We start from the raw sequence: 17,990 nt of genomic DNA, 5'->3' as shown, positions 1-17,990 counted from the left end.
TTGTGGGTGTTATAATAATCTGAAAAATGCCTTATTGTGGAACTACTTGATATGTGTAGTTCCATGAGTCTTTTTACAGGGTTTTTTTTTTTAAACAAAATGTAGCTACTGAGGCTGCAGTTTGAAGGGGAGACCATACAGTACAATTTGTGATGGCCAAAAGTAAACAGAACTTATGCTTTGTCAGCTTGATGGCCCTACAATTCCATTTCAATCTTATCAAAAGTTATGATGGCTATAGGAAATGGCTGCAATAAGGAACAAAATGGCTGCTGATCCTGGGTCAACTGACAGCACCAATGAGCCATCTTTTCTTGTGCAATGGACAACACAAAGTCTCCATAAAGAAAGATGCTACTGGTTGGATATGTAGATTTTTGGGCTGCATCCCATGAGAACATGCTATACCTGGATAAAAGTCATGCAAAGCCACACTTCCTCAGTATTGACAGGCAAGAACCACTTTCTTTAATCTTAAAATGAAATAAAATTCTTGTAAACAGAAAACAGAAAGCATAGGCTGCGTTTTCACAATCACAAGTATCCTGGTTAAAAAGTTAATCAGGATGAGTCAGCCCTGCAGAGCTGATTGTGAGAACACAGAATTTTAGGGTAATCCTGGTCAAACTGCTCCAGTTAACCAGCATTTAATGAGGATAGATAAATAGTTCAGTACAACTAATGGCTCAGCAGGAAAATGATTTGACTAGCAAGCCAGAGGTTGCCAATTTGAATCCCCGCTGGTATGTTTCCCAGACTAGGGGAAACACCCATATCGGGCAGCAGCGATACAGGAAGATGCTGAAAGGCATCATCTCATACTGTGTAGGAGATGGCAATGGTTACCCCTCCTGTCGTCTACCAAAGACAACCACAGGGCTCTGTGGTCACCAGGAGTCGACACCGAATCGACGGAACACTTTACCTTTGATTAAAATACACAAAGGCACACGGAGTTTGGCTACAGCCCTTTAAACTTTTCTGTGAATTGTGACTCAATCACTGATATGCTATTTATTCACTGGAAGGCTCACCTGAAAATATGGCAGCCTCATCCATGGAGAAAAGCTGCCTAGGACATTGACAGATCCCCTGATCATTCCTTCCTTCTTTTATCTTCTTTCCTAGATTTCCCAGCAGTAATATCATCACAATTGTTTCATTGTGTATTTTTCTGGTTTTGCATTTGAAGAAGTGTACTCTGTTCCAGGAAAGCTTATACCACGCAAACAAAACATATTTATAAACAGTGCCATAAGACTATCTGTTACTTTTTTATGATCACTGGTGGTTACTCTGGCATAAGTGAAGTGGCTAAGTTAAACACAATTGACCTGTTTGAAAAATTAGCAGCTCTTACTATAGCAAATAGACAGAAGGTGGAGCTGGAGAGCACATTTTAGTTAAAACACTAAGAACATCATCACCCAAAGTAGGACAAACAAGTCCTTTTGAGCATTGTGTAACACGAATTACTTTTCTGTGGCAATAGCAAGATCTGCACAGAATCTACTTTGGGCACAGCAGAAAAATCTAACCACAGAAGAGAGAGTCTGCTTGTAAAGGAATATTTGTGTTGCTACTATCAGAAGAAGAAGAAGAAACGTCTGGAATATGCATGCTCCCATGTAAGCGTAATACTACAGAAAATACACTCCCTCCTAAAAAGAATATCATAAAAAGCCTAAAAAATAACACTGTAATATCCCTGGGGTCCTTTAGGAACATACTGTAGGAAGCTGCCATATACTGAGTCAGACCATTGGTCTATCTAGCTCAGTATTGTCTTCACAGACTGGCAGTGACTTCTCCAAGGTTGCAGGCAGGAATCCCTCTCAGCCCTATCTTGGAGATGCCAGGGAGGGAACTTGGAACCTCAGATGCTCTTCCCAGAGCAGCTCCATCCCCTGAAGGGAATACCTTACAGTGCTCACACTTCTAGTCTCCCATTCAAATGCAACCAGGGTGGACCTTGCTTAGCTAAGAGGACAAGACATGCTTGGTACACAAGACCAGCTCTCCTCCCTTTGGAACATCCTTCCTTCTCTCTCTGCCTGAACAACACCAGATCACTTGGTAAACCAGATGAGATGAGTGTCCAGGTGGCTCCAGCTTTATCACGGAAATTAGATCCACCACCCTAATATATCCAAAGAATCAACAGGTACCACCTCTTATAGGATTAAAGAGCAGTAGGTCTCAAAGAAATGTGTGGGGCGCGGAGAGATCTGACTGTGGTACTGGACAACAACTCTGGCAGCATTCAGAATCTCTCTAGGCTTAAGCTGGTCTTGTGGTAGTGAGCATGAATTGTCCCCTTTGCTAAGCAGGATCCCATTTGGTTTGCATTTGGATGTGTGACTCCATGTGAGCACTATCTGCTGTAAGATATTCCCCTTAGAGGATAGGGCTGTAGCTCATTGGTAGAGCACCTGCTTTGCATGAAAAAAATCCCCGGTTCAGACCCTGGCAGCATCTTCCAGTAGGGCTGGAAAAGACCCCTGCCTGAAACCTTGAAGAGCTGCTGCCAGTCAGAGTAGATGATACTGAGCCAGATGACCAATTGTCTGGCACAGTATAAGACAGCTTTCTTTGTTAATATCCCTCCCTCAAAGTAGTAGTGCACTCTTTACCAGTCACTTGACCAAGGGGACCATTCATGTAGGGTGTGATAAGATTAATCAGAGACAGAGTGCTCTCAGTTCAGAGCTGTTTAATTAACCAAAATGTTAGGTTTATTAACCAGTAAAAAGAACTCAGAAATGCAGCCCAAACAAACAAACAAAAAACAGAAATAATGTTGGTTCTAACTCCTATTACTTGTCCTAGCTGATATAACAGGCAGTTAGTTTAAATTTCTCACAGCTGCAGAGGATCTATGCACAGCAAAAAGCAACAGTTGGGCCACAGATCAGAAGCCTTTCTGGCGGCGGAAGATGCTGCATGGAATCTAGGGATCACAACTTCTGATAAATTCAAACAGCTTGGTTGCATATAAGAACTTGCCAGAAAATTTGATACAAGGCATATGCCGAATTCAGACTTAACAGGAAACCGAAGGTCCCTACACCTCCGGTTTCCTTGGACGCACATCGAAATTTGGGAAACCGGAGCTGAAGGCAAGAAGGGAGCTGGGTTACCCTCCCTGAACTCCACTCTGAAGTTTGGGCACCTCCACCAACTCCAGTTCCGGATCCAGTGGCCACATGGATCCGGAGTTGAGGAAGGAAGCTCCTCCCTCACTCCGGCCAGATTGGCTGTGTGGGCTGTCCTTCTGTCAAGAAGGAAGCCCGCAAAGCCAGCTCCCCCACCTCTCTGCAGTCTCGTGGACTGCAGAGAGGCAGCTCTCCTACATGTCCAAAAGCAGATAGGAGAGCAGGTGGGGGATGCAGAACCACGGGTCCATTGGAGCTGTTGTTCCACATTACGTCTGAAGGGGGCCGTAGTCTGTTTTCAGATATCGAGCAGGAGTGAAGTAGAAGTCAACCAGTGGTAACAGCATGTCAGCAAGGGCGGTATAGAAATCGAATTAATAATAAAAAAGGTAAAAACAAAACAAAAAACCCAATTCTATTGCACACATATTCCATTTCCTATCTGTCACTGTGACAGATACTAAGGTAGAAAGAGCATATGGCCTGTGATAGTGTGTATTGGATGGAGGACACCAGCCACCTTCATAGCATTACAACCCTTTCAAAAGTGAGCCCTGCCATAAATGAACCAAGTAGGCACACAAATATGGTGCCTTGGATAAGTTACACCTCCCTTGTTCAATATGGAGGCAGGCAACAGGCAGAATGGACAGTAAACTTTATGTCTAGTTTATCAAATGCACTAGTCAATCAGAATCACAGCATGACTATTCAATGTGTCTTTTAAAAACAATTGTGTTCAAAGTAAAAAGGGAGTTGCATTGATTATTTAAAGAAGACATTCAAAAATATAACTTTGAGGAAACTTGGTCAAGGAAACTTGAGCAAATCTACTTGGGATGCGCACAGGCAATAAAAACCCGAGTACAACTCAACTAAATTGAAGGAAATAATTTGCAGCACGTTAGGAAGCCCCCCGAAGGGGCTACAGGTAAAAAAAATCCATGAATTTGGGAGGGGGTGGGGGCAGCATAGCACTGATGCCCCCCGTGGCACCTAGGGCATGTGCCCTGGCTGCCCTGCCTAGTTTTGCCTATGGGTACACCAACAGAATTCCCAGTCTATCCCTAGTCCCAGGCTCAACAATCCACACTAAACAGAGGTCAACTATCTCACAGGGGCCATGGTAAGGGAGATGTATTCTTATGGACCACAGCCATTCTACACACACCCACACCACCACTTCCCTTAGCTTGCTCCACAACAGAGTAGCCTGGTGGGAGAAGCTGAGCCCAAACTAGGCCACTAGCCTCCCCCATCCAGGTCTCAGTTATACATGCCAGGTTGACTCCCTCATCCATTATCAAGTCATGGGTAGTTTTGGTCTTATTCTGAACCTGGCATTGCAGAGGAGCAGGGCTAGGCTCTGTGGGTAGTTGGAACTGCTCCCCGCGGCCTGAGAGCTGACAGGGCAGCCGGAAGTGGAAACAGTTACTAAATGACTCATTTCCCTTCCCCAGGAATGGCCAGCTGCTCTGCCAGCGCTAATTCTTCTATTCCTCACCGCTACACTAATAGTTGCCCCAGAGCCACCGGATGCACCCCCAACATCACTCATCCCAAGAGAGCTCAAACATATGTTTGGATAAACATAACCAGGTACTGTACATTGCTCTGAGCTCCTCGGAGGAAGAGCGGGATATAAATGCATGCTAATATATATGTGTGTGTGTGTGTTAGCAAAAGGCCTGGCACAACCCAATAAAAGGAGGATCACGAAGTCCCAACCTAGACCTCCAGCCCTGCCCTAATATAATCTACCCCTGCCTCCCAAACCTCAATGGAAATCAATGTAAACCTGCAATGAAATCAGGGCAAGCTTAAAAATTCCTGTTTATTGCTGTGCTTTTATAGGTCTTCTACACACACACACAAAACTTCTAATGCTCACTCAGGCACAAATTCAAGCATTATTGAAGTGGGTTACATAGGAGAACACCACATTTTGGACTGCATTTGAGCCAGCAAAACAGTAGATTACATTTGAAATTTACCTTGAGCAAGAGAGAGTGAAAGAAAATAGGAGATGTTTAGAACCCCCCTAAGAACACAAGGACAGCCCTGCTGCATCAGGCCCGAGGCCTATCTAGTCCAGCATCCTGTTTCGCACAGTGGTTCATGTTCTGAAGAACAACTGTCTCCAAGCAACACTGTTGTATTCTATACAGTAATCTTTTGCAGTTTATTTGAACATTTGTCCCAAGGGGGATCCTGTAGGCAGAGAGTCTGGGGGAGGATCCGAAAGGAAATGGGAGGGAAAGGAGGATAACCCTAACCCTAACCCCTGCTAACTGAGCAAAGAGGCACCTTTTTAACATGGTGGCCCTCTTTATTTAGCAGATGGAGAGCAGGGCAGTACTCTAGTGACTGTTGCTGGTGTCTGTCTTATGTTTCCTTTTAGATTGTGAGCCCTTTGGGGACAGGGAACCATCTTATTTATTTATTTTTTATTTCTCTATGTAAACCACTTGGGAAACTTTTGTTGAAAAGAAGTATATAAATATTTGTTGTGGTAGTGATGTTATATTTTCAGTGCATCACCACAAAAGGGAGCTTGTAATTTCCATTTCTGTGCTGCCAACTAGAAGAAATGACTTGCAGGGGTTTCGCGGAGTGGGAATGCTCAGGGCCGGAGCTTCTCAGCTTCTCTGGCTGTTGGGAGTGGGCTGGGCATGACCATGGAGGCTGTCATGGAGAGTGCCTGCACTTCTGGATTTGCAACTACATCACTGGAAATAAGACAGTGAAGCCTTTCTCACCGCAGCATCTTCCTTCAGGAGTGCAGCTCCCCTCCCCCCAGTGATAGTATAGTATCAGAGAGAGAAAATGGAGAAGGAGCACAGAAGGGGTAAAGTGCAATTATGGGTGGGTGAGCTGTGCACAGCACACTAGATTTCTGAAGTATAAGGTGGGGGGAGGTGAGGAGCAGCTACTTCTCGGGGGGGGGGCGCTTGCCTCCCTGCCCTCCTCTGGAGCCACTCTGGCCTCACTCCCCCCATGGCATCCGAGTTCCGTCTCATTTTACTGAACTTCCCTCCCCCCACCAAACCTAATAACCCATATTATCCCCCACAAAATCCCGCCCCCGCCGCGCTTTTAAGTGAGAAGTTGCTTCTCAAGCTTTCCCTCCGACTACTACACCCCTGTCTTCAGCTGGTGAATTTCTGCTTGTTGTCACGAGCCATTTAAATGCATCAGGTTCCTGCCAGAGGAAATAACCCGCCAGCTGTGGGTGGTTAACAGCCACCCCCCCCCCGCCCCCGCAACGAACAGACGAGTTTCTGCCTCTTGCCTGCACACGGGACAGGAACGTTCCACGAATTGCCACAGGGATCCGGAAGTCGCGCGGCCAACCCGTGAAGAGCGCGGCCTCTCCCCTAGCTTCCGCCCGCCTCCCAGTGCACATGCGTGGTGCAGCAGGGTAGGGCCGGCCGGGTGCTCTGGGCTTCGGAGTCCCGAAGCAGCCGCACACAGACACCAGCCGGCTTTTGCTCGCCGCTCTTGCTCCATGGCTGCTCAGCCCTTGCCCGAAGCCCCACTCACCCGGCGGCCCGTCCTGCTGGGCCAGATGGAGGGCTCGCAGGACGTGGTGACCATGGCGGCCATCGTGCCCAAGGAAGAGGGGCTCATCAGCGTCTCGGAAGACAGGTAAGCGACCCAAGCAGACGAGCAGGGCTGGAGGAGGAGGAGGAGACGCAGGCGCGCAGCTGCCCTAGACGGCGGGAGGAGGACACGGGGTGGGCTGGCCAGCAGCTCGGCGCAGTGCAACGCTTTGCGTGCTGTGTGTCCCCTCCCCAGCGTTGCTCAAAGTTTGGGACGGGGAGAGGAAAGCGCTGTCTCGATCCCAGCCCCGGCGCTGCTGCTGCAGCAGCTGACGGAGTTGCACAACTTTGCCTGACTCTGGAGTTGCGTCGGTAGGCTTAGGGAGCGTAGGGTGGCTGCGTGGGACGGCGGTGCAAGCAAGCGCCCCAGTGCGCACACCTGCAGAGGGCTGGGGACGCGGAGGGTGCCGCCTGCTTCACTGTTGCTGTGGAGGAATCGGCCAGTCGCCTGGGCAGCGGGCTATTGTAGCTCGTGGGGGCGAGGGACAAATGCCTTTGCAGGGCTTCGTGCACGCCTGAAAGTCGCACCATGTGAGAGGTGCAGGGTCACCATCGCACTCCAGGATGGGTAACCGGGTTCAGCCATGCAGCGTTGGGAAGTATCTGAATCTGAACCCAACCCTTGGCCTTCTGTAACAAATAAATAGCAGTAGTTCTGGTATGGTAAAACGTAGTTGTGAATGAGCTCCTTGTGGGGGAAATCAGCCATATGGCTTATTTAAGGAAACTGAGTTGATAAAAATGGTGGAGGCGTTGGGAACCAAAAGGGTCTCCCCTTTTGAAGAGGGTTCAGCTGTTTTGACTGACAGAACTCTTGCTTTCTCCTGCAATCTGACCCCAGAGTCCTGGAAAGTTCAAAGGCTTGTTAAGCTCTCAGCAATGCAACACTGAGACAAGGCAAGGTATTATTTTACCTGCGTACGCATCTTGCTTTCTGGAACTAGCACAACAGTAATGCTCTGTTGGAAGCTTGCAGCTGAGGAATTGGCTGTTTAGTTCAGATCAGTATGTGGCATTAAGCACCATCACTGTTGCCCACTGCATCTTGGCCTACTACACTGCTGTCTCGGGCTTGCCAGGTCACAATGGTGCAGTGGTAATTGAAGCCACAACTGGCAGACTCACTCTCATGTGCAGCTTCTTATACCAGAGTTCTTCATTGCAAGGCCAGGAGCCAGTGGTGGCTCCCATCAGCCCTGAGTGCAGCTCCCTGTCTGTTTGTTAGGCCAGAGTGAAGCTTCGACCAAAGCTGAGTGCTCCACATGCATGCACACAGTTGGCACTGCATGGAGGAGGGGACTGTTCCCACTGCACAGTACTGTGCTTTGCCCAGCGCCAATGGGGCTCCTTTAAGAGAAGCAGTGTCGTCGTTCCCAGCACTTTCCCCATAGAGCTCTGTGCAGAAAGCACCGGGACAGACTACACTTCCCAACACTCTGTATGCCTCTTCCAAGATGGTGCTGGGACTCAAAGAGGCTTTGTCAAAGGGAAAAGCTCAGCATTGTGTGGAGGTCAGTGTGGTGGGAAATGACTTTCACGTTAAAGGCCTTTGCCAATGTGTCCAGTGTTCCCTCTAAGGCATGAGCTTGTGCATATTCTCACAAGTTGTTTTTTTTAATGTACACACAGTTAATTTTAGCTCCCGTAGAGGTTGAAGTGGGAAGGCCCCATTCTGAACGTACATTCTGCACACACTCCCTTGGATACTGCTGCTCAGAACAGAACTCATTCCACACACAGATGAAAACAATTAGAGGGGACATTGGAAGTGACCCCTGTTAGGAAAGTAGTGAATATCACTGCTTTATACAATGGTCCTGTCAGGGTCTAGCTGAATATCACATACAAATCCATGTAACAAAATCATGGCTGCTGTTTTTTCAGTCTTAAAAAAGCAGCTTTGGAAAGAAAAGAGAAGTGGTTGTGGGAGGGGTACTTGGAACTTTCCTACCTATCACTTTTCCAAATTCCACCTTTGGCTGTTCCCTTGTGGAAACATGTACCCCCAAGTACATGTATGTGGGGGTAGCATGTTGGGAACTTTATGGGAAGGTACTAGGGGCTTGGGGGGGGGGACATCTGTATCGGAGAAGTGGGAAAGCATTAGTGCCTCTTCTCTTTTTGTTTCCTTATCTTAAAAAAACATGGCTGAGGTTTTTTTCCATGTTTGACAGGATTTAACTATGTTTCTGTGGGGGTTTGGTAAGCTGGCCTGTTTGGGCCCTTCTTATTGATAGGGGTTTCTTGATAATGCATCCTGGTCACCTTATACCTTGTAACCTGCATTTCAGTTTTAAGTAGGCAGTTGGTTAGAAGACCTCCAAGGTGCCTTCCAGTTCTATGATCTATGTTTGAGTGCTACCCCTGTGTTCACCCTTGGCTTCCTGATACATACATAGAAATCTGCCTTCTACCAAGTAAGACCATTGGTCCATCTAGCTCAGTATTATCTGTCCAGACTGGCAGCGGCTTCTCCAAGCAGGAGAGTCTCTCAGCCCTATCCTGGAGATGCTAGGGAGAGAACTTGGAACCTTCTGCATGCAAGCATGCAGGTGCTCTTCTCATCCCTTAAAGAGAATATCTTACAGTGATCACATGTAGACTCTCATTCAGATGCAAGCCAGGGTGGATCCTGCTTAACAAAGGGGACAATTCATGCTTGTTACCATAGTTGAGTCGGTGTGAACTCCTGGCGCCCACAGAGCCCTGTGGTTGTCCTTGGTAGAATACAGGAGGGGTTTACCATTGCCATCTTCCATGCAGTATGAGATTATGCCTTTCAGCATCTTCCTATATTGCTGCTGCCCGATATAGATGTTTCCCATAGTCTGGGAAACATACCAGCGGGAATTCAAACTGGCAACCTCATGCTTGCTAGGCAACTCATTTCCCGCTGTGCCAAGACCAGTTTATCTTGTTCCTGGGGCCTGTGTGAAATTTTACCCCAGTTCCACAGTCATGCATGTGTGCACCCACACCCACACTCCCCACCCCTCTAAAGTCCTTACATGGGACCACTGCTCCCTCTAAGGCGTGTGCATGTGCGCACTTTTACACATTTTCTGATGTCCACTCAGTTAATTTTAGATCCTGCTCATGTTGAATCAGGAAGGCCCCACTCTGAATGAATGTCCGCACACACTACCTTGATACTGCCACCCAGAATAAAACCATTCTGCACACAGATGAAACAAAATTAGAGAGAACACTGCCTGGGACTTGTGTGAAATTTTAATTGCAACCAAACTGACAACTTTCCCTTCCCTCACAGAAGTTTAACTGCAGATATTCTGACTTTGTTCTCTTAGTAGATGAAGTGTTCATGAATGCGTTCTGTGCCATTTTGTTTCCGAGGTTTTATAATGCTACCTAGTATAGGTAAAGTAGCTAGCCATGTAAAACATTTGTGGACATAACATGCTTATCACTATCGTTTTAGAATTTGAGCAGCATTATGCTGGAGCTGTGCTATAAATTATTATGATAATTTTTATTTTATTTTATTTTTTTACATTTTATATCCCGCTTTTCCTCCAAGGAGCCCAGAGTGGTGCACTGCATACTTAGGTTTCTCCTCACAACAACCCTGTGAAGTAGGTTAGGCTGAGAGAGAAGTGACTGGCCCAGAGTCACCTAGCTAGTATCATGACTGAATGGGGATTTGAACTCGAGTCTCCCCGATCCTAGTCCAGCACTCTAGCCACTACACCACGCTGGCTGGGAAGCCCAAAAGCTAACATTTGTTGAACACGTTGTGCTAGTGCTGATGTTGTGGATGCTGCCGTCTTAGTGGGAGAACTTAGCAGTCATTGCTTCCCTAAGTACATGCATTAACTGTCTTCACGAATTCTGCATGGTTTTTTATGACATTAAAACATTACTTTGCGAAGGTAGCTTAAATGTTTTCCCTTTCTGATTGTTGGCCTTCTTGTTTCAGCTTTTTATGCTGGTCAGCATAAGGAACAGTTAAAAGAAACAAAACCCTCACTTGTGTTTCTCACTCTCATCTCTGTTGGCAAGTAGCTGTGCTATGAATAGGAAAAATGTGCTGTGTTCACAGGCTTGAATATAGTAGACATTAAAGGTAAAGTGTGCCATCGAGTCAGTGTTGACTCCTGGTGACCACTGAGCCCTGTGGTTGTCTTTGGTAGAATACAGGATGGGTTTACCATTGCCATCTCCTATGGAGTATGAGATGATGCCTTTCAGCATCTTCCTATATCGCTGCTGCCTGATATACCGGTAGGTGTTTCTCATAGTCCGGGAAACGTACCAGTGGGGATTTGAACCAGCAACCTCTGGCTTGCTAGTCAAGCCATTTCCCCTACTGCGCCATTAGGTGGCTTGTAGTAGACATTAAGAGCATATTATTTCAATGCACGATGTAAGTCGGGTTTTTTGCAGTACAAATTTAGAGTTGAACTTCTTTTGTCCCTTCCTAGTTTTCTATCACTACTCCTATGCTTTAATTTCTAAGAAGATACATATTTTTATACCTGCAATCCAATTTTTGTAAAGCATAGATTCTCAAATGCTGCTTTTGTGTGGGAAGGTGGCTTGCAGAGGTAGAGTCCCTTCTGAGGTTCAAATGGCAACTTTCCATGGCATGAAACCTTTCTGCCCCTTATTGCTGCACTTCCCTGACCAGTCAGGATTACTTCAGGCCTCCTGTCTTGTTCACTGCTTGTGCCATCTGTATGCTTACAGACCCATTTGTAGTGCAGCACCTGAGCCAGACTTTGCCCCGATGGTGCCTGTTTGAGCTTCTGGGCGGGGCCTTCTTAGAATGCCCTCATTCGGGGAAACCCTGCCATAGAGAGCATGTCCTGTCCTGTCCTGCTGTTCTTGGCTGCTGCTTTCATGTTGAGCCGAAAGCATTGTTTTTGGATTGATACGCCTGTTGATCTTGAGGGCCCTTTTTAATGCAAGACCAAAACTATGAAAAGGAGACACTGGTGAAGCTGTCTTGAGATGTGGGGGCTTCCATTGTGTTCTGTGAAATTGTGGTGATCTGAAACGTTCATCAGGAGGCATGTTATGAGTAACCAGTTGTGGGTGTGTAGTGCACTTTTCCTTTTCTTGCAAGCAAAGTTCAAAAGGGGGGAAAGCCTCATAAATTTCATTAAGAGGCTATTATGATGTCATTTTTGACAGATTTGATTATTTGTAAGTACAGTGTAGTGGCTGTTTGGCAAGCATGCCACGAGCCAAGCCCACTCCATGAGAGTGCATCACTCTAGTGCATGCCACAGCTCAAATGTATCCCTCTGTATATTGGGGTGGCGTTATCCCTTGTCCCCTGAGCCAGGGAGCAGGCACAGCATAGCCCATGCAAGGCAGGCAGGAGTGCAGGCGTGATTCTGTCATGGCTGGCCCCACTGCCCCCCCCCATGCAATTATCCCTACCCCCTCCCGTGATCTTTATTATCTTAGATAATAGAAGCAGCTTGGTTAAACGTGTATTCTTTGTCTGAAATGCAGTCATGTTTGCCATGGGTTTTTTTGGGGTGGGTGGGGGGAACTCCTCTTTTGAAATAATGTAAACAATGTATTCTGTACCTTGATGATGCTGATGAGTGTAATTGTTGGATATTTGATGCCTTCACCAGGATAGGAGAAGCATGGTGATGGCAATTGGCCTAGAGTGGTAACCTTGCCCCTCTGATTAGCCATGCAACTTTGCATGATTTGGATGATGGATGTGGTCCTGTTTAAAGGATTTAATAATTCTATCATGTGGGATATATCTAGGGCCTCCTTAGTCAGATTCATTTTAAACTGTGCTTAAGGTGAGGAGAACTTGACTGAACCTCTGAGTTAGTAATACTAATTTGCTTTCTGTTACTCCTTCAGCATGAATAATTTATTCCAGTGATGTGAGTTTTCTGGAAAAATTGGCATCGTCTGTCTTCAGTGCCTTAAATCAATTGGTCTAATTTATTTTATTATGCTTTTAGACTACCATTCTGCCTTGACAAAGGCACCCAAAGTGGTTTACAATATTAAAAGAAGCAAATTACATAAGATTAATAAAATGTTGTCTGAGGCTGTTGGTCTTTTCAGGAGCTGAGGACAAGCGCTCACCCGCTTGGGTGCCTCCTTGCATGCCTTCCTCTTGGGGCACTCTGGCCTTTCTGTACTCCGGGGAAGGAGGAGGGGGGCTGCTCAACAGTCCTCACAGGCCAGAGCTGGTCTCTATGGGGGTCGATGTTATGTTCTCCCCTGGCCTGGGCGCCTCCTTTCATGCCTTCCTCTCAGGGCACACTGGTCTTTCAGCTAAATTTAAGCTAAAATGGTTTGTATGTAAATTACTTAGCTTGTATGTTTGCCTTCTATTTGGTAAACAAAACTAAAAGAAGTACGCCATGTTAATTTTTCATCCTGTATAAAGATCTCATGTTTCTCTGATAGTCCAGAGTATTTGAACTTTAATAATGTTTGTTTAGGGGGGGGAATCAATAAAGCACTTAATGTAGTTTTAAATGTTATATTCAAAGGTTAGCTGGAAACTCTTATTGGAATACTTGTAAATATTTAAAGACATAGTGGCTTAATAGCACAAACATAGTTTAAATTTAAAGAAAAAGGAAATGAAGGCATTGAAAACCATTAATGCACAAAGAGTTGGGTGTTTATATTTATCTATTGAAACATGCTTCCTAGGAACACTTGCCTGAAAAAAAAATTATTCATCATTTAATAAAGCAATGCAGTTTTACAAATAGAACTTTTTCTGAAGAAAAATATAACAGCGGAAACATTCTAGAAAATTTTCTGCTCCATGTAATTGACAAACTTGCAAAATAAAATGAAGCATCCATGAATTATATTTTGCTTATAATTGCTTTGACATCTTACATTCCTTAAATGAAGACCATTTCTGTAGTACCTAGAGGTATGGCAAATGAGGAGTGACTTTGGTTCCCATGATCATTGGTCAGCTTCTGCGTGAACTGCAACAACTAAGCAGAAGATAGTATTGGACCCAGAGACATGAATTTGGGGCAGTGTACAAATATACTAAATAAATAAAAATGTAGAAAGGTGTTCGCTTATTACTCCCAAATCTCTCAAGTGTCCCATCAAATTTCATGTAAAAATTTCAAGCATGAAAGTTTGTGGTTGCCTCTCATTAATTGGGAGTTCTAATAATAAACAAGTGATGCATTGTGATCAGAATACATTTTATTCCATAAGTTGGAGAAGATGGGAGCTTGACCCCTGGTGGCATTCCTCTTAATAATGTTGCTACTATAAATGTGTAGAGTTTCCTAAATACAATTACATATTCTTTGTATAAGTGTGTTTAACTTGTGAGTGACTTGAGAAGTTTTTATTATGTTTTCCTACGCAACAACTCTGTGTTCACTGATGTTGTTCCCATTTTACAGAATACATCACTGTTCTAATTTTACAGAAGAGAAACAGAGATTGTGAAATGCTTGATAGTGGCATCACAGCAGTGGAAGCATAAGAAAAATAAATGACAGGGAGGAGTAAATCCCAAGGAGACATACTCAAATGTATGGGAAGCTGGTATAGCATAGTGACTGAGAGACGGAGCTGTGAATCGGAAATTCCCCATTTCATTGTCTCTGCAATGAACTAATTCACATTCAGGTGCAAGCCCTATTGATTTCAGCTGAATTTATGTCCACTTGTAGTTGGAATTCAAACTTTAGATTTTTGAATAAATGAATGAATACTTTATTACTCTATTTAATGACTTGCATACCATTCCAGATATTGTGGATTATGCAAGACCCAGGATGAGGTCACTGAGAATGAGTGATACAGATTTTAAAAGTGGAATACATTTTGAAGGCGTAGTATTGTTTGCTATATGTGCCTTTCTTGAATGAAAGCTTTTTTTGCAACATAAATTCCTGTTATAAATTCCTTTTCCCTTCAAAAATGTCCAACTGGAGAGCAAAACTATGTTTCATTGTTGACTGTAGTGTGCTGATATAAACCAAAAAAAAGGCTTATAACAATTAGCGTTCTCAGTAACAGTGATCTTTACCATCACTGCTTCTTCTGAACTGAGTGGAATTGCTGAGACAGTTAGACACTTCTATGCCCCATGCAGCAGTGAAGGTCTTCTCTTTGATCCAAAAATGACCCAAGAAATGCAGGCAATGCAATAGGAATGCCAGTGTTTTGTTCTTCTGGCAAGGGGATGTGGCCAGTAGTCCCTCTAAAAAAATCTTTCATTTCTGTGTGGAATGATTTTTGTTCTGGGCGGCAATATCAAGGCACTGTGTGCGGACCTGCATTCAGAGTGGGACCTTCCTAATTCAACCTGAGTGAGATCTAAAATTAACTGAGCGGACACCAGAAAACTTGTGAGCATGTGCGCATGCCTTAGAGGGAACAGTGGATGTGGCAACATACAAAATAGGAGCAAAGTAGACATAACCTGTTCCTACAATGCCTGGTATATATTGGTGAAATCGAAATAAAGTTCTTAGCTTGTACAAAATGCATTTCCTTTACCATAGAATAGGGAAGAGAAGTTCCTTATATGGGCCACCTCCAGCCTCGGAGGCAAGATGCCTCTAAATACCAGTTGTAGGGGAGTGGGCATGCCATCACCTCTTGCCTTTGGGCTTCTCAGAAGCATCTGGTGGGTAACTCGATGCTGGACTAGATGGGCTTTGGCCCTGATCTAGCAGGGCTGTTCCTATGTTCTTCCTGGTTAGAGAGTGAGAAGCCAAAGCAGGTTTGAACAATAGCACCTCTTATCTTACAAATTAAGGATGGATGGATGGAGATGGATTGCTTCTCTTTGGGGGCGGGGTATACGTTCTTGTCTACCTTTTTTATTCCAATTTTTTTCTTGCCTATATTTTTTCTATCTCCTCCATTACTACTTCAGACTTGATTATTAGTTAGTATTGGATGGAAGTTGGGGAGACCCTGGTTCAAATCCTCATTCAGCCACAAAGTTCACTAGGTAGTCTTTGGCTGATTACCATCTCTCGGCCTAAGCTATCTCACAAGGTGGCTGAAATAAACAAATGAAAAGAAGCGTGCCTAGTTAGAAGAATGCAGGATATAGTTGCAATAAACAAACGTTTCCCATTTCTGTCAGACCACATCTCAGTACTGGTTATTTTTATTCCCCAGTTGGTGGTGTCCATCTCAAATTCTATCCTCTGCCCCCAGTTTTTTGTTTTTCTCTGCCCCTCCGTCCATTTCCCCCTTTAACATTTGCTCTTTCCATTGTTAATTCCCCAAGCTATCTCTTTTGTCTCAAACATAAAGTTGGTGCCAGAGTTTTGTGCTGAGATGTGCTTTTCTCTCAGCCTTGATGAGTTTAAACTCTTAGACCCAGAATTGCTTCATAAATAATCCCATCCTGCAAGGGAGCCATTACCTGAGGTGAAGGAAGAGGAAAAGTTACTGCACTGCAATTGCTGTTCAGTAAGCAGGCCCCTGTGGGAATACGGTCACTCCAACCACAAGGGTTCTGTTGGCAAATGCACAGTTGGTGAGCAATTGAAATCAATGAGAATCGGGGTTAGGGGAACCGCAGCGGTTGCCAAAGACTGAAAAATCAAAGAAACAATACAAAAAACTTGCCAAAAATTACTCCGAATCACTTAAAACCACCAAGAATAAGCAAGAGGAGTGAGCAAATGGGACCTCTGGAAAATTTTGAACCCCCCCCAATGGCTCAAAGGCACTTTTGAACCCCTAAAAACCACTCAAAATCACTTTAAATTGCAAGGAGTTGGGAGGGTCAACAAGAGGAATGAGTGGATTGAACCTCTGAAAAAAAAAACCCCAACTGCAGGGAACCCGCCCCCCATCACTAAAAAATCTCACCAAACTCTGGATACTTGGGTTGCCGTTGGTGAGACGGGTCACAATTTTCCCGTCATGGATAGTTCCTCCCTCTGCTGGTGAAGTGAGGGATTGCACTTGCATGCCTATCTGCTTTACACAGCAAAAATGGGACTTGTCTCCAAGATCCAAGTCCCACATTTTACCTGCTGGACCACACTAGCTAGAGATGGACTTTATTTTGGAGGAGTAGCTGTTACAGTGGGGAAGCTTTGACTTATCTGCAGCTGTACAACTTGAAATTGATGCTTTTATATACCGCCCCAAATGCAAGTCTCTTCCCTAAGAGCTAGTTCACATATTATGTTAGATTGGTTTTTTGTTTTGTTTTTTTTAAATATTTGGATATTGTTCACTTGCATGAATAACATAACGAACTCAAAAGTTGCCATTTTGACCCCTGAGCTCCGGTAATACTCAGAAATCATCATGGACGTTATGGCAGCTGAGATCTGGGGTTTACCAGCTCCTGAGAAGAAGCATCCCTTACATGACATGGAGGCTGTCCTCCAGTTTAACCGCCTTTTATCAGGCTTCTCGTTTATGAAGTTTTAAAGTTTTATTGATGGTAATCTTAACTGGTTTTTATTAGGTTTTAGTTGTTTGGTTTAAATTGTAAACTGCCCTGAGATTTTATATAGGGTGGTATAAAAATAAAATAAATAACCCAGCCAGTCACCTCCATTGGTGACAGTTAAGGTTTTTCTGAGTAACTGAGTATGTGAAATATCCAAAGCTTCCTATGCCCTTGCTAGTTTAGTTCACAGTGCTGGTATTATGGTGGTCTCCAGCTGTTTAGGATTTAATAGGTTATCTTGAAAAATGTGTATTCATCTCTGAGCCTGCCATATATCTGAGATTATCTGGTGAAACAGCAGTACTTGTTAATGAGCTATAGAAAACGACAATTGCATGCATCCCACCTCAGGCAAATCCTAGTTCACTCATGTAGAGTTTAGTCTGAAAGAACATGAGTTTTACCCTGGGGCCTAAAATGCTGGGATTACAGATCTAGAAATAAGTGCCATTCAATTCCCTGTATTTACAGTTGATTAGCTTCTGCCACAAGGGACAAGTCTTTGGATTCTCCATTGCCTTGACAAGGTTCTCTGGGAATGGCTACTTAAGAGAATGAAGGCCATTCATACAGAATGAAAATTTCAACTCTCTTGCACACATTGTCTGATAGTCCATGCTTTTCCAGATGCCCTGAAATGTGTTGGTTGATGCCTACTGACCCCTATTCCTTATTGCAGCATTGACTAAACTGTACAAAAGCCTTTTCAGTTTCTGTCGCTGCTTCTCTTGTGTACATTTTCTTGAATCTCAGTCCTGGTTGTCTCAGGCTTTTTTAAACTTTCAGATTTTCAAATGTAAACAAAGC

General features: G+C 44.6%; 1 protein-coding gene across 3 annotated transcripts in view; it reads left to right on the top strand.

The window, feature by feature from the left end:
- The first annotated feature begins 6,443 nt into the window (after positions 1–6,443).
- The window catches only part of WDFY2 (WD repeat and FYVE domain containing 2), a 70,381-nt gene continuing 58,834 nt past the window's right edge, over positions 6,444–17,990 (top strand). Inside the window, exon 1 of one of the 3 annotated variants that reach the window (XM_053285110.1) lies at positions 6,444–6,803. In XM_053285110.1, the coding sequence (XP_053141085.1) occupies positions 6,664–6,803 (140 nt within the window). In that variant the 5' untranslated portion in view covers positions 6,444–6,663. Of the gene's footprint in view, positions 6,804–6,930; positions 7,070–17,990 lie in introns of those variants that run through there. The other 2 variants (XM_053285112.1, XM_053285111.1) reach the window with 2 other exon arrangements.

This window comes from Hemicordylus capensis, chromosome 1, assembly GCF_027244095.1.
Source record: "Hemicordylus capensis ecotype Gifberg chromosome 1, rHemCap1.1.pri, whole genome shotgun sequence".
NCBI classification, from domain to species: Eukaryota; Metazoa; Chordata; class Lepidosauria; order Squamata; family Cordylidae; genus Hemicordylus; species Hemicordylus capensis.
Note: the sequence above shows the minus strand (reverse complement) of the source record. Positions and strands in the feature narration are given on the sequence as shown.